General features: G+C 39.1%; 1 protein-coding gene across 1 annotated transcript in view; it reads left to right on the top strand.

Moving 5' to 3' along the window:
• Window positions 1-17,820, top strand: part of hnrnpll (heterogeneous nuclear ribonucleoprotein L like) — a 66,486-nt gene that overhangs the window by 35,889 nt on the left and 12,777 nt on the right. Inside the window, exons 7-11 of the mRNA XM_008295186.1 lie at window positions 1,534-1,606; window positions 11,559-11,630; window positions 14,300-14,517; window positions 15,321-15,442; window positions 17,091-17,292. Coding sequence (XP_008293408.1) covers window positions 1,534-1,606; window positions 11,559-11,630; window positions 14,300-14,517; window positions 15,321-15,442; window positions 17,091-17,292 — 687 coding nt within the window. The remainder of the gene's footprint in view (window positions 1-1,533; window positions 1,607-11,558; window positions 11,631-14,299; window positions 14,518-15,320; window positions 15,443-17,090; window positions 17,293-17,820) is intronic.

Below are 17,820 nucleotides of genomic sequence, written 5' to 3'. Positions count from 1 at the left end.
ATAACTGGGTGTCGTCTGCATAACAATGGAAATGTATGCAGTGCTTCCTAATAATGTTGCCTAACGGAAGCATATACAGAGTAAATAATATTGATCCTAACACAGAACCCTGAGGAACTCCATAAGCAACTCTGATACGGCTGGAAGAATCATCATTAACGTGAACAAACTGGAATTTGTCTGATAAATATGATTTAAACCAGTTCAGCGCAGTCCCTTTAAGTCCAATCGCATGTTCCAGTCTCTGTAATAGGATGCTATGATCAACAGTATCAAATGCCGCACTGAGATCCAATAGAACCAGAATGGACACTAGTCCATTGTCTGAAGCTAGAAGAAGATGACAGGATACCACTAGAACTGTTTGCCTGTAGGTAAAAAAAAAACAGTCAAAATAGCTGTCTTTTTTTTTTTTTTTAAATCGTTGTGCTTTGATTGTGACAAAGCAGCCAAGGTCATCCTCTGAGCAGCATCTTTTTCACCAAAATAGTTTCAGGAGCCAAACTGAAGGACCTAACCAGGAGAGTGCATTTGATGCTTTTCTATCTGTGCTGTCAAACATAAAGTAATTAGTGCAATAACAAATTTAAAAAAAAATCTGTACGGTTGTTTGAGACATCATTTTTTACACAAGAAACAGCAACACAGGCTCATCATGTTGTTGTATTGAATGGCTGTACAGAGGTGAGTCCAGAGTGACTGGACCGTAGGCCACTGCTGCTGTCTACACTAGTTGGGTATGTTCTAATGGATGACAATGCAGCATCCACTATTCATGTGTCAATATTATTCTAACCTCGTTCAGGTTACTGTTCATATTTCTTTTATGCCATTCATTTATAGACAGTGTTGTCATTTCTGCGCTGAGATGTTATTAATAGGAGATACTCACTTATGGATGTCATGACCATGTTTTATGATAAAACATCAATTTACTTTTTTCTTTTTTAGCATGAACACAACTGTCACCAGATCGGTGTGTATTATTTTAAATTTAATGGGAAAAAACAGAGCTTGAAGGTGGAGGGGAAAATGTAAATGAACAGTATAACCAAAATCAAAGGCAGAAAGATTGGTGGATTTAGCAACAGTGTGACTAGCAGATGGAAAACATTTGGATTTGTTTGTGTACAGAAGTCCAATTTATATATTCAGTTTGATAATGTTCAACATGGGTCTTAAAAGTTTGACTTTTTTCTACCCAAATACTTTTAAGCATTCAGCAGTTTCCCTTATGGGGTTGGATATGAGCTGCTCTACAAGAGTCTCCTCTGTGTTCTTAAAAATAAAATACATGGTATTTTTTTCCAACAAGCCTTGTTGAAAGAGTGGGATATCAAACAGACAGAAGGTTTGCAGTGGTGACAAAAAGTGAAAGAAAAAGAAAATTGAAATTATGTCATCTGCATAAACTAGTACTTCCAATGCATACAGGTAGAGATTATATTATTCATGCATACAGTGTAGCAGCTCCTGTCTATCTGGTACATTAACATGCATCCTGAACAATTCTTTTCATTTGTGTGTCATCAGCCAACACGTCTGAATGTGATTAAGAATGACAATGAGAGCTGGGACTACACTAAACCATACCTGGTCAGACGAGGTAAGACATAAACTGTCTCTCTTTTTCTTTATTTCATACTTACCCTAATGTCAGGCTAGGACAACTGCACTGTGTGGGATAACCCTCCATTTTGCAGCACTGGGCACTGTGGTACTGTTTGAGTCAGGTATTTCTGTGGGGGGCATATTTCCCTCAAATGCAGCCCTCCTTGATTGATGTTATATAGATAGATAAAAATGGTCTCAGTATTTACAATCACTGGTGAAAGTGCGTCCAGATCTTCACTGATGGGTCAATCTCTGACTGTGGATTAAGAGTGTAGTCATTAACAGTTTGGACCGTAGACGTCCATCACAAGACTCGTACGCATACCGTCTCTCCATCTCCAACCTAAGCACTCACACCAGCTGGTCAGTGGCCTCTCACAAGCTTGCACCTCCACCTACTGTGTAGGGGGAAGGAGGGGGGAGTGACACATTAAGGGAGACAGAGAGAACAGAGAAAAAGGGATGGACGTCAGGCTGACCATGCACAGCAACATTCCTCCATCTTCACCTTCGCAACCCAGCAAAAAGAAAGAAAGAGGGAGAAAATGAGATGGATCTCATTCCTGCTGACCACCATGCAGCTGCTGCTTCAACATGCCCAGGAAGCCTGAGCCCAACCTCTCTCTGCAGGACTCCAGTAGCACTTCCTCCTATCTATCTACGCCACGCTGTGTTTTTATCTCCTGTGTCTGCAGATGTAGTCTTGCATGACCTCTAAATTTAACTGCAGTGTTTCTTTAATGACAATCATGCAAGTCCAAGTGAAAGTTAAAATTACTGTATAATCTAGACTCTTTTTTTAAAAAATTTGTTTTTACTGCAAATTTTGATTAAGAAACATTAATGGGTAAAAGCTCAACATTGTGGATAGGTCAAAAACTCTGGCTGTATTAATGTACAGTTTAAATGTCAAAATTGTGTTCTCTGTCACGTTACACTTTCTGAGTTAGGGCTGTCACAATAGCAGATTTTTAACTCCACACCATAACATATTACCTATTTGTATTAGAAAGTCATTAAATAGTTCAATAAAATTTGTACTAAACATTTAACTGAGCATTTCATTGTAAAATTCAAAATGACATCTTATTCTGTGCAAAATGCAGGACAAGATGCAGAAATCCACAAAAAAAAGACAGACAAGTACAGTTAATAGAGAGACGAAAGCTAAATGAAATAGTACATTAACTTGGAAGACAGAATGTGGAGGCAGCGTATGGAGGCAGATGTCAACCTCCTTACACAGAATGTGTTTGCTTGTATGTGTGTAAGCAGCCCAGTTCAGAGAAAAAAAAATGTAGCTTTGTTCTTCAGTAACAATAAGGTGGTGTTAATGTTAAGGCAGGCCTCATGTTTATGTTCTAGCATGCCTAGCACCTTAGACATAAAACATGTTACAGTAGGTTAAACAATAGAAGACAACAAGAGTGTCAGCCAGTTCATAAAATTACATGAATAATGTCTCACCGTACTACATTATAAGATCTGACCTGTATTATTAACAGACCTGTTGTTTTATCACCTTGATAACGAATAGGAGGCTGTTCAGCTAAATTAATGGAATAAAAATGATTGGAATGCAGCAATGCTTTCTGACGATTACATAACACATTCAAGCAGATTTGAAAAATGAGACCTATTTACTGTTTGACATTGTGTAAAAAACAGTATATTGTGACAGCCCTAATCTGAAATCCCTGATGACAGTGGCTGTACATTCAGACACGTACATGGATGTTCCTTTTATATATTGTGAATTGTTTGGGGTTTTTGTCTTTTTTTTATTTTTATTTTTTATAAATATTGATTGAAATGTATCAGTGACTCTTAAATCAAGCTGAACAATGGTTGTTTTGTTATACAACTTGAGAAATAACAGTTTGTGTTATCTACAAACAGTCTGGTGTACAGCGACCTACAACAAATGCTGCATTCTTTGTACTGTATGTCATGTGTAGGTTAGAATTCTTTCTGAATAGTCTTGAATGTTTGATGAGATTGATGTTGGGGTCAGTTCATTCTTAATTCAGTCTATTCAAGAAATGAAAAATATGAAAAAGCTTCTTATCCAAACTATTTCAAACTGGTATTAAATGACAAAAACCCTGTTTGTTTGGGTTTTTTTCTTTGTTTTAGTTTGTTTTGTTTTGTTTTTTTGTACCAGTAGCAGAGCCACCAAGGCTGGTGATGATGCTCAGGACATTGGTCCAGAGCCTGATATCTGTAACAGCTATTCCCCAGATCGTCATGGCATTTTCTATGGATAGTCACGATCCATAGAGCAGCATTTATTCCAGTTCTCTTTCAAATATTAATTTTGGTGTCTCACTATGGGGAATGTTCTCTTAGCGTTATCCTCAGAAGCCTTTATATCATTACTCCAGCTTGTACTGACTGGCTACCGTGACGCTTCGTCAAGGCCGAGCCATGCTCCTTCCCTATTAAAGGGCTTGACACAGTCACCCACCATTCACTTTACTCTTCTCGCTTTACTCAGAAATCTTTCTCTCCTGACTGCCAGTACTAGTGCCTAGCTTACCAGTCTAATGGAGCAAGCTACCACCTTTGTCACTGGATGCTATCACAGCTTGTGCTTGTCAGTTGCTGCTGTCAGGTTGGAGAGCTTGCTATTTGCCTCTATGCCCCTTGCACAGCAAATATCTGCCCAAGCTAACAGCCCCTGCTACCCATGGTCACCAAACCCAGTAACACAAGCACCAGTCACCATATTACTTAGGTCACTAGGACCCTGACTGAATAGCCAGAGCTATATCGTCTGACCAAACTAGCTACACCAGGCTAAGTTTGAAATGGCAGATACGATGGCCGACGGAGGCAAATGACGTGCATATACATAAATGTGTTGCATAAACAGAAACATGCGCTGCATAAATGAAAACAAATGCAAAAAGAAAACGGTGCATATCCAGTCACACAACAGAAGTGCCACAGGCCTCTAGGGGGCAGTAGTGAGCTTTTCACCTGAGAGGCAGACAACAGTGAGCGAGACAAGTACCAATAGTTGAGGGAAAAGCTGCACCAAAACTCATGTATTTTCTCGTCTCCATGGATAAACATAAATAACAGAGAGAACACAGAGAGACGATAGTAAAAGACCACTTCAGCACCCATATAATCACAGTGACTAAAAATTAAAGACTTAAAAACCTGCCCCTAGAGGCCTCTGGCACTTCCATTGTGTGACTGGATATGCAGCATTTTCCTTTTGCAGCACATTTCTGTTTGTGCAACGCAGTCATGTATATGCAGCTCGTTTGTGTATATGCACGTCATTTGCCCCCGTCAGCCACCGTAGGCAGACAGCAAACCGCCACCCAGAATGGGTCCCTGTGGTTGCAGAATTTCAAGATAGGACACATGAGGTTTGTATGATGTGCCTTGGGCTGCAACACACCTTCATGTCCAAAGATCAGTCAGTGGTGTGTGTTCCGTTAGAGCTGGTGGCATTTCATCCCCCTCCCTCTTTCTCCCCTGAGCATGAGCACATACATGCTCTCTGCTAATATTGAAAAAAACAAAATCATGTAGGAGGTCTGATCAGCTGTTTGTTTCATGGGCTAAATCCCACATGGGCAAGCCCATTAATAAACAAGCGTATCCCATTGGATTGTAGAGATGATTGAGATGACCTACACCAGCAAAGAACTGAAACCCCCTGAAGGGCCTTGTGCCAGTTTGGCCAGCGGTACGGCAACCTCCTGGCCCATACCTAAATTGGCGACAATAGAAGCAATATGTGCAGCAGCAAGCTGGACTTTACCTTTGACCTTTGCAAGGTTCTATAGGTTTGATGTCACTTTACATGACTAGCTCATACTTTCCCAAGTGTGGGCCTGCATGGGACCTCCTAGGTTAACAGTCAGTCATTGAGATGAGCTTATCTGGCAATACAGGAGTCTGTATATCCCCATAGTGAGAAACCCAAATGAATGTTTGAAAGCAAACTCATAACCCTGGCTGTCTGAGAACATGAGTGAGGTGTCTCCCCAGATCACCCTCCTTCCGTAAAGCAAGGAAGAGGTGAGCTTAGCCTGAATGCTGGGTGATGCCATGTCAATCCCTTTTACACGGAGAAAGTGTGGATCCATCCTGAAAGAAGCATCACAACTGCCAGCCAGTACTGGCTAGAGTGATGATATTGAGGCTTCAGAGTGTAACGCTGAGAGAGCGTTCCCCACAATGAGATGCTTCACTCATGCTGTCAGACAATGTGGGTTATGAGATAAGTAACCTTAACTTTTACTGAGCCCTTGACCTTCCCCTGAGTGCCATGTAAAGGTCATATCCTTCTATTGTACACTGTTACTGTTAGTATTCAATGAGCAGATTATCGTTAAATTTGTGGTCATGTTTATGGTTTAATACTATAAAACCTTCTCATTTCAATGACTACATGACATTTTCTTTAGTGCCACTCTGGACAAATATTACATAATCAAACATTGGCTTTTGTGGGGTATACATTACAATGAATATAGGAGAATTGTTTAAAAATGATTAATTAAATAATTTTTCGCTAGTGAACTGGTCCCAACTCTGATATAGAATACATATTTACAAAATAAATGCATATCCTCAGTAATTCGTGTTTGCATGGAGGTACATTACAATGGCACAGAGACAAGTCAAAATGAGAAATGTCTTGAGTGACATAGTGACAGATTAAATGGAGGAAAGGCAGAAGTGGGGATTCAATACAGCAGTCACTCTTTTTGAAAAGTATTAACCACATAAATGATATTTGATATATCTTCTTCAGATGAGACCCACTGAGGGATATTTACCCAAAGCCAAAGTTATGCTTCATACAGGTTTTAACAAGAGTCCTACATATTCATAGCTAAGCATCAGATTTTACCTACTACAGATATGAAAAAAAAAAACATCAGAGGGTGTAGAATTAGAAATAAGAGTTCTCATAAGATGTCTGCAGCCCATTTCTCCTTTCTGCTGCAAGCTATAGGTTCCAGGATATGTTCTGTTAATAATACCACACACCCTGGTTTCTGACTGTACAGTCAAGTTGCATTGTGGGTAACGTAGGTACCAGGTCTTGCCAAGGAAGACCAATGTATGGAAATAAAAAGTTGATATTTCTGGTTCTGCTGCATCATCAATTTAGATCCTTTTTTGTGTACATTGTGAGTCAAGCATTTTTTTTAATGCAACGCTTAGTATTCTTTCTATTTCCCACAGTAGCTGATAAATAGAAATAAAATAGAAACCTGGACTCATTACTGAATTGGAGGCTGCCGCAGTGCAGACGCTGTGTTTCTGTTCTTACATTGTCCATGACAGAAAGCAGTGATAACACACAGCTGAAGATGTGTTAGTTAAGAAGCTGCTATCATAATTTCTGCTTGCTTTATAAATATTCACCAAAACTTACAGGAAGAGGCACAAGTCTGTTTTCACTATCTGTACTGTTCTGCTTCTCTTTTGCTTGACCTGAACAAAACCTGGTGCTGCTCTTTTATAAATAAAAACAAACAAAAAATGGTGGATCTGTGCCTGCAGATTCATGGTGAAGTTTGTGGCCTCAAGAACTCTTTGCGTCTCGAGTAGCATTTGAATGTCTCTGTCCTTTAAAATCACTAATTATGATGCACCAGAAACCAGTAGGTGTGTTTTTAAATTCTATCGAACTGTAACCTTTCAAGAATTGCAGCACATTAAATTTTAAGGCAGTGACCATGGCCTTAATAAAGACTCTATTGAGGCCCATTAATTACTGAGTGTCAACATCCTCCAGCATACTTCTTCCTTCACTTCCCTTTCTCTTTGATAATACATGTATCTTTTTTCTTTTCTTTCCTTTAATCTGCATCCCTTCTTCTCACCTTCCCTTTCTCCCGCCTCTTTCTCTTCACATTAACCATACATTAGCCACCTTTTTGTGCTAGTGTACATGTTTGTGTTTGAGGAATAACGTGGCTCATGTTGCTTCAGATCAGCACAAGGTCACAACCAAGACAGAAAAGAAAATTTATGGCAAAATATTTGGTCACCAGAGCTATACATGGGCCATTGTTGGTGTCAGACCACCATTTTTGTGGTGACTATCACAGATTTAACCACGTTTTTCTCATGACATCTTACATGTCAGACAGCCCAAAATCACACATTGTAAAGGAGTTTTAACAAAGCAATGATGAGGGTGACCCTCTGGCAAAGATGGACATTGTGTGTGTCGTCAGACACCTACTGTACTTGTTACTGAAAACTGATTTAGTCTTCAACAAAGATGTCAACTCCCTTCAGACAGCATAGTACACCGCAAATAATCTCATTAATTTGTTAAGCGCTGTGTGATAACATGTTGTAAACTGCGCTATACAAATAAAATTGAATTGAATTGAAGTGAATTGTATAAATATGGAATCAGTGTCGAACAGCTTACCAGTTAGCGTGGGTTCTCTCCAGGTTCTCCAGTTTCCTCCCACACAGTCCAAAAACATGTTGAGGTAAACTGATGATTCTAAATTGTCCGTAGGTGTGAATGTGAGTGTGCTTGCTTGTCTGTCCCTGCGATAGACTGGTGACCTGTCCAGGGTGTCCCCTGCCTTCACTCTTAAGTCAACTGGGATAGGCTGCAGCCCCCCGTGACCCTCGTGAGGATTAAGCAGTGTATAGATAATGGATGGATGGAAATGCTGCTACTGACTACAGCTAATAATCATCAGAATATAAAGGACTCCACAGAGACTTGGCCATGATAGTGTTGCTAAGAATCAGTCATTAATGATGGCTTAAGTGAACTTTATCCATCAACAGCAGTGGTAGTTAAATTATATTCTGACTTCCTCTTGCAAGACCTTACAGTTCCAAGCATGTTTCTATCCTGCCTATGTCAGGGCCTGGTTCTGGTAGAAATAGTAACACACTCTTGTATTGAGTTATTTGTGTTAGATCGATCATTGGCAAGCTGATCTAACGCAAATACAAGTTCTTATTTGCACATTTAATATTCCTAAAAATCTGTCACTCAAGAACTTGATTCCTCTTAATCAGGGAGGAGCAGTCTCATGGTCTATATTTTCAAATCAGTAATGTTGTTCAGAACCAGCTCCAAAAGTCTTTTGTCTGGTTTCCCTTCCCTTTTTTTTTTTTTTTTTTAGGGATGTGGACATCATCATTTCTTTTCCATCCTGCTACACTCAACATTCTCCAAACACTAAGGTGTGTACTGAAATTTGGAATAATCCGTTAAATCTGGAGTTTCCGTCTGCACACTGAATGTAGTCAGTTATGTCAAGCTCACTCGACCAAAACATGCAAGTCTCTTTATACATTATTATGATATAATTTGTCTCCAGTGGTCTTTCTGTCTTTCTTTCAAATATCTCTGGGCCTCATTAAACAAATAAAAGTCAGTGTCATTTCAGTGTACCTCCAATGTAACATAGCCTTTATGTAATGAATACTCTGCAGTATGTAATGCTTTGCTGGACAGTGACAGTGATTAAATGTGTTTGACAGCCACAGCAATGATGGTGATGTGTTTATCATTATGATGACAATGAAATGCAGGTTGATGTTCTTTCGTGCTGAGGGAGAAAAAAGAAAGCTTGATGCCTCACAGGTACTGTGTCTTTCAAATCTCTGTTCACCTGAAAATCTTTGTATTACTATACTACCTATTTCTGAATAAAACCACCTTAAAGCTGTTTATTATTATTTACTCACCTCCATTTTTATGTGACATGTCTCGCAGGTTTATATTTTTGGGTGTAGAATCATTATTCATGATTGTAAGTTAAAGAAATGAATGTATTTTAAAACAGCTCACACTTTAGCCCTAAAAAGTGGAAGGACTATATAGTGTCTGTAAATCACCAGCTCCTTTACCTGATGTCATAACCTCACACTTCTTTGGAGCAGGGCACTTTTATTTGAACATTTGTTTACATAATTCTAATCTCTGGATTACAGCACAGAGGAGAGTGTGTATATCTTGTGGTATTATGTGCATGGAATGAGTTATTCCATATTGGCAGCTCTATTCAGGACACAACAAAAATTCCAAAGAAAGCCAAGCAAAGTGCAAAATTCAAGTTATTGTGTCTCAGATCTCAGCTATTAGCAACATATGTGGTGGCCACTGGGCACTGGCAGGATTTTTCCTTGGTCTGTTTCATGTAGAGAATCGCGAGGCACAGCAAGAGGAAGAGAATGTCCAGTGAAGTGGACTTGGAACTGTATTTGTACTTTTTGCCAGTGATGTGTTTCTTTCAGTTTCACTGATGTGTGACCTCCACATACCGAAGTTCACACATACTCCACATGCTGTTGCTCAGTGCTTGCTTAAACACTTTGGATTTGTTAGATTTCTCTGGACAACTTTAAAGTTTTCAAATTACTATGTGAAATACCTTGAGATGACATATATTGTGAATTGGTGCGATACAAATAGTACTGAATTTACCTGAATTGAAAACAATTTGCTGCTAAGTGTGAGGCCGAAACACCTCCAACTTCACCATAGTGGTTATACTTTAGATTATATAGGGGACTGCTCTATGTTAAACAAACCATGCCAGGAGGCCTGCTCACAAGGGATGGTAAGATGGAACATAAGTTTAAGAAGTGCATTAGTAAATGGTACAATGGTCTGCATTTATATAGTGCCTTACCTTAGCTAAGTTCTACAATGCGGTTACACATACACACCAATGGCAGCAGTGCTGCCATGCAAGGTGCTTGCTTTCCATTGATGGTACCTTGGAGATTATTGTCTTTCCACTTCAGCATGTGGACGGGCCAGGGGTCGAGCTGCCAGTGTGAGTGTTGTATCACGTTGTTGTAGTGAAAAGAGAACTGAACCTGATGGAAAAGGCTGTATGACTGTGTGTTTTGGGTGGTGAACAAATGAATGGCACAGTGGATACAAGTGGAGGAATTCAGTTTCCTTTGTGAGGTGGGTGGGCTGGGTTCAGCATTACAGATAAGATGATGAGCTCTGACATCAGGAGGAGCTTCAACTTTCTCGTTGGCTTTAAAAGGATCTACTTGAAGTGTTTAGGGCTTATGATTAGGATGTTTCCTGGAAGCCTCACACATGATGAGATCCCCCAGAAGGAGCTACAGTATATAGTGGGGGAGAAGGGCATAGTATTGTATGGATTACATTGCTTCTACTGTTGACAAGACTGCATATAAAAAGGGATTGCTAAATGGATAGAAATGATTGACAAATAAAAGAGATAAATAAGATTTACTTTTCCTTCAAGGTTCTCTACTTCTGCATTTTGCTCAGGAAAAAAGCACATGCTGTTAGATCCCTCCTGACTAACAGTGCACTTTTGACTATGGATGCATTCAAACACTTGAAAGTTTTCACAATACTCTGATTACAGTTAGCAAGTCCATTGGTATACCTGTTCCAATAATTTAGAGCCTCACAAATGACCAACGGTGCCCTTCACATTAGACTACAACATTGCAGTTTTAAGAAAACATGAAACATGATCTTGTGGCATTTTGCGACTGTAATTTAATAATAGTTTTTAACAACTTGGCTCTTATTCCTGTAGTTTTGTGTATAATTTCTATCAACAACATTGTTATTTTATTCACCAAGTTAATTGCTGAGATCTGGGAGCACATCAACCTTGCTAAAGATATATCCAAGGAATCAGAAGGTCAGACAGGTTATGAAGAAACCTTCAGGTTAATCAAACTTATCTGTATGGAAAACAAAAGTAAACAGTAAAAATCTTACCCAAGCTCTATGTTGTAACCACCCTCCCAAAGTTCATTTGTCTGGATGAGGTAGTGTCATGAAGTAAATACCTTTTCCAACTATACTTTGAAGTCATCATCAGTAGTGAATGCAAAGTTTTCTATGCATTGACTTTAGGAAAATTACCATGTGCCCTGCACTCAATTTGTAATGTGTGTGTGTGTTTGTATCTGTGTTTCAGACCGTGGAAAGGGAAGACAGAGACAGGCCATTTTAGGAGAACACCCATCATCCTACAGTGATAATGGCTATGGTAAGTCTAAGACACATTAGAAATAAATGTGTAACTGAATCTCGTGCTTTACACAATGCCGCTACTTCATCTACAGTCCCATACTTAAAGGAGAAACCTGACACTCTCCTGCGCACACACACACCCAAGTTCACCCAGCGTGAGTGTAGATTGTCAGTTGCAGGTGTGATAGTAGGCATACCTTCACCTGCATTTGGAAACTGATACTGAACAATTACTCTGTTTTAATTTTGTTTCACACCACACACGTAAACATACATACGGACAAAATGGGGTGGGGGGACCACAACATGTACACACTAGAGAACACAACAGTCGAGTAATGTACACTGCTCAAAAAAATAAAGGGAACACTAAAATAACACACCCTAGATCTCAATGAATGAAATATTCCAGTTGAAAAACTTTATTCATTACATAGTAGAATGCATTGAGAACAAAATAACATAAAAATGATCAATTTAAATCAAAATTATTATCCCATGGAGGTCTAGATTTGGAATCATACTCAAAATAAAAGTGGAAAATCATATTACAGGCTGATTCAACTTCAGTGGAAATTCCTCAAGACAAGTCAGCATGAGGCTCAGTAGTGTTTGGCCTCCACGTGCCTGTATGACCTCCCTACAACATCTGGGCATGCTCCTGATGAGGCGGCGGATGTTCTCCTGAGGGATCTAGATGGAACGAGACATAAAACTTATGGCCTTATGGATATGTCATTTTGTCTGTAGTGAAAGTACTGTACAGATTACCAACAAAATATGCTTGTTCTATGAAAAGTAAAGCTATTTACGACTAAGAATGATTCAGTGTTCACATTCAGAGTGTTAAATTATTATTATTATAATTAAAGCTGAGATTTTTTTCCTGTGGATCTGTAGAGTTGCAGAGCCTCAGTAATAGCTTTGTATCCCTTCCCATACTGATGTATTTCAGCCACCACCAATCTCATCTGGATTTTATTTTCATTTTAGCGTAGTGTGCTGAAAACGGTCAATGTTTGAACAGGAGGGGGTCAAATTCTTTTTAACGGCACTATACATGAAGGAGAGTAGACTCAAGAGCACTTAAACATGTATGTGACTGTAAGTGCAGGAATAAATCAAAATCTGTAATGGCTTGAGTGTGTTTGTAACATAGATTGAAAACTCAAATTGGGAAACATAGCTTCCAATTCATATATTAAAAAAGTTCATTCTTAAGGTCTGCAATTGGCAGATATATTGCACTGAAGGAATATACTAACTTCCAATCATCTATCCATTATCTATACACTGCTTAATCCTCACTAGGGTCGCAGGGGGCTGGATTCTATCCCAGCTGACTTAGGGTGAAGGCAGGGGACACCCTGGACAGGTCGCCACAGGGCTACACAGAGAGCCAGCCAAGCACAGTCACATTCACACCTACGGACAGTTTAGAATCACCAATTAACCTCAGCATGGAGTGTGTAAGGAAGCCAGATAACCCGGAGAGAACCCATGCTGCACGGAAAGAAAATGCAAACTCCGCGCAGAAAGATCGCGGGCGTCCTAACCGGGACGAACCGGGGATCTTCTAGCTGTGAGGCGACGGTGCTAACCACTGAGCCACGATGCAGCTTGAACACACTTAACTTGAACCACTCATTGTTCTATTAAGAAAGAGGATTGTTTTGGTATGTTTTTGTTGTAAAGTGTACCTGAATTATAGAACGACTGGTGTGAACACTGTGGAGGGACATATTTTGTACACACGCTTGTGCAGGTTATATGTTCATAGAATCATGCACATCATCTGTTTATGTCATTATGATAAAGAGGCAGACAAATGCACACGTTTGCACAAATGTACCACGTGTGGTAGGGGCATTTCAACCAGCACATCAGCAAACAAACAAGGGAAATGATGCATTTAAACTGTCAGTATATAATAGTCCTATAGTGTGACTTTGTTCTAAGAAATGTGACAAAATCCAGTTTGTTTTCTGTTTAAAATGCACTCTGGAGTTCAGCAGGACCTAAATTAGCAACACCAAGCTGACATCTTTTCTGTACAAAATTCCCTCTTTTTGTCTGTATTCTTTGCTACAGACCAGCAATGAATCACAGTGCGGATAAACGTCGTATCAAACATGTCCAGTGTTATGAAACAACACTTTTGTTAAATGATTGCGTTGAAGTCAGCGAGAAATGTGTTTATGCTTTCAGCATGACATGTACATGATTCTAACACTAGATTGTGGCTAGCACAGTGGATGATAAACTGTGTAACCTTTAAAAATGGAAATTACAACCATAAGGTCCTATTTCTTGGTGTGTGCAGAAGAGAATGGTGAATGATGGGCAATGAAGGCAACAAGACAGTTATCAAGACACGGTTACAGTGTTTATACAACACAGGTTAATTTAGGTCTTGAAGGAGGTTCCTTAGGAGGATTTCCTATTTTATTTGTAGTCACCCAGAAAATTTGTATTTATATATATTTGTATAAAAAATATGTTATATTAATTTTTTTTTTAAAGTAAGCTTTTACAATATTGAATTTCCCTTCTGGGATAAATAAAGTATTTTTCATTTTTTATTTTTCATTTCATTTCAAAATAATGCTGCTATTCCAATGACTTGCAGATTGTTCTCATGAGACTGATTGTGAGCTTAGACTCAGACTATGTGTGCCCCCTCAGGTCCACCCTGCCCCCTGCTGCCTCTGCCCAGCAACAGCAGGTACAAGCTCACGTCAGTGGATGTTCCAGACATGGTATCCTATCCTTTGCCCCAGTCATCCTCCTCATACTCTGGCCATGCCCCTAGCTCTGTTGCCATGGTAAGTGGTCTCCATCCATCCAAGATGAACTGCACCCGCATCTTCAACCTCTTCTGCCTCTATGGCAACATTGAGAAGGTAGGTGTGTGTATAATCTTAAATTGGATCTTTAGCTTTTGCTGTTTCATGTCTTTTACAATTTTATAGATTTTTTGATTGCATGAATGTCCTAGTGTATTGTAGAAATTGCACAAAAATAACTCCCACCTTTCTGATTGTACTTTTAATGGCCTAGATGTCCCGATATTATCATTAAAGTAATCCATATGATTAGACTTTTCCATACCACTGGCAGAAGTACTGCAAGCTGTCAAATTAGAACTTGTGCCATTGCCAACACTGTCATTTCGTACAATCTAAATGCATCTCTGATTACATTTATAATCTCTCCTCCTTACTCTTACCCTAACATACTTTGGCAGAGACCATCCTCTCTGAGCCTGGCTGGTTTTTTGTTTATTTTCTGTTGAATGGGAGCTTTTCCCCCACTATTCCCAAGTGCTTGTTCAATGGGAATCCTACAAAACTTTGGATTTGTTTGGTTTCTCTGTAGAAAGTTTGCGACAGGTTTCCTTTACTATTTGAAGTACCTTGAAATTAATTGAACTGGTACTACATAAACAAAATCCCACTGGATAGAATAGAATAACTAAACTTTATTTCTGTATAATGTGCACATTACCACCTCAATACCAATCTTAAATATCCTTATTGTATTAACTTTAGACTAACTTTTGTATGTATTTTTACACAGAACAGGGACTGTGGATTTTGTCTGTATCACTTATGGAAGTCAGGGTTAGAAAAGGGCGCCCTAATGATCACTGAAAAGATATAATTACAGTAAATCAGCTGTTAACTGTGGCTATGTGTCGTTGTAGGTGAAGTTTATGAAAAGTGTTCCTGGTACAGCATTGGTTGAGATGGGGGATGAGTATGCTGTGGATAGAGCCATCACACACCTCAACAGCATCAAGGTGTTTGGCAAAAGACTTAATGTCTGGTAAGCAGTAGATCAAAATACACACAGAGTTCCTCTTTTATAATGTATGCTGTTATGCAGTGGTGAATAAAAATGTACATATATTTGTAAAAACAATGTATACCATTGCAGGCTTGAGTTTGTATTGACTCCTACAACTCAGAATTTTTCGATGCTGGAATCATTGGAACCAATGCATCATTGTCACAAAAAACAATCATGCATTTTGACTCTTTCATAGATTTATTGTAAGTCTTCTGGACATATAGCAAAATCTGTTTGGTCAAAAATATACATACAGCAATGCTAATATTTGGTTAAATGTTCATTGGCCATTTTCCACTGAAGTAGGTGCTTTTGGTTGCCGTCCTTTCGCTTCTGGTTGTACCTTTTACCCCTTCAATTAAATTTGTTGGCTTGTGACAAAGACTTATTTCTTCATCAGTCCACAGGTTCTTGATGGGGTTAAAAGTTAAGGTTAGATCAGTCTAAAAGCTTAATTCTAGCCTGATTTAGCCCGTTTTCCCCCTTTTAAAGTGTGCTTGGCGTCATCGTCTTGGTGGAACATCCAACTGTGTCCAAGATCAACCTTCTGGTTGATTATTTTAGGTTTTCCAGAATGTGGAGGTAATCCTCCTACTTCATTATTCCATTTACTTTGTGTGAAGTGTCAGTTCCACTGAGAGCAAAACAGCCCAACAGCATACTACCACCACCATACTCAGTGGCAGGTTCAGTGTTCTTGGTGTTAAAGGCCTCACCTTCTCCCCTTCAAACATATTTCTGGTCATTGTGGCCAAATGGCTGTTTTTGTTTCATCTGATCACAGAACTTTACTTCAGATGACCTTTTCTTTGTCCATGTGATCAGCAGCAAGCTTCAGCTGTGCCTAAAAGTGCCATTTTTGAAGAAAGGGCTTCCTTCTTGCACAGCAGCCTCTCAGTCCGTGGTGATGCAAAACATACCTGACCGTGGACACTGACAGCTGTGTTCCAGCAGCTTCTCTTTCATTGCAGACCTGATTTTTTGCTTTTTTCCACTAATCACATTTGTTTAACACACCTTTCTACATTACCAAAACTCTTAATCCCATTTGCTGTATATATATATATATGACCTAGCAGATGGTGTCATATTTCAGAAGACCTTTGATAAATTTGTGAAAGAACCAAAATGCATGATTATTTTTTAGGGCACATGGGTTTCCTGCCATTCAGAATTTTTCATTTACATTTTCTGTGATTTCATCATAGAAAATTCAAAATTGTAGGAGTCATTGGACTGCCACAATAAACACGGTCTTTACAATAGCATTCAAACTTTGTTCATGGCTGTAAAGTCTCTTTATGTAAGTCAAATGTATTGTTGCCAAGAGGACCAGTGGTTTTATGCGTTTATCAATATCTTCATTATTCTGCCATTAAAATGTGAAAAAAAGCATTCCCAGAGTCCCACAGTGACATCTTCAGATGTTTTATGTTAGCAGGAGAACAGAAAAGCTAGTGCCTACTGCACATGTTTGTACACCAATAGTGTTTGATTTATTATGAATTATAAGTTCTGAGGTTACACATGCATTTCTAAGAGGGGCTCTACAGTCTTTGGTTTGGGTGCTTTATATTTGATTCCTCTGCTCTTCTTCTATTCTACTTTTTTTGGTTGTGTGCAGTGTGTCCAAGCAGCATGCTGTGATCCCCAGTCAGGTGTTTGAGTTAGAGGATGGCAGCAGCAGCTATAAAGACTTTGCCATGACCAGGAACAACCGCTTCAGCAGTGCTGGTCAGGCCTCCAAAAACATCATCCAGCCTCCATCTGCAGTGCTACACTACTACAATGTTCCTCCATGCATATCGCAGGACCATTTACTGAGGGTATGGTACTTCTCTCTAATAAGTGGCATCCTTTTCTCAGTGAAGTTTTACTTTAATATTCAGCGACAGTACCTCCTTCATAAATGCCTGTCTCTGTCCCCATGACCCCCAGAAAATCAGTCTTTATTTACCTTACTCTTATTTACCTTGTGGATTTTTTCCCCATCAAAGCTTGGAGTCATTAATTTCACTGTATTAGAACTGCATGTATTAAAGAATTCCCAAAACAAACCAAGCATTTTTATAATATTCAAAGATCTGAAATAGGAATATTTAAACTGCATAAACAATATGTATGTCAATGAATGTCACAAATATCCAAAACATTAACCACAGACAGTAGGCTCCACAAGTCTGAGACCACATCAAAAAATTGTCATTTACTTCTAAACCAGGAGCATTTAAGGTGCAAGTTTGAGGAATTATAAATATATAAAAACACAAGAAGTTCTGAGATGTAAAAAGAATAAACCTGAGGCAGACTAGCGGCAGTGACTATGTGCACTCCTTTGTACAAAAGGTCAGATT

Source organism: Stegastes partitus, unplaced genomic scaffold (assembly GCF_000690725.1).
Source record: "Stegastes partitus isolate 25-593 unplaced genomic scaffold, Stegastes_partitus-1.0.2 Scaffold1029, whole genome shotgun sequence".
Lineage (NCBI taxonomy): Eukaryota > Metazoa > Chordata > Actinopteri > Pomacentridae > Stegastes > Stegastes partitus.
This window is presented reverse-complemented; position numbering and strand designations above follow the sequence as displayed.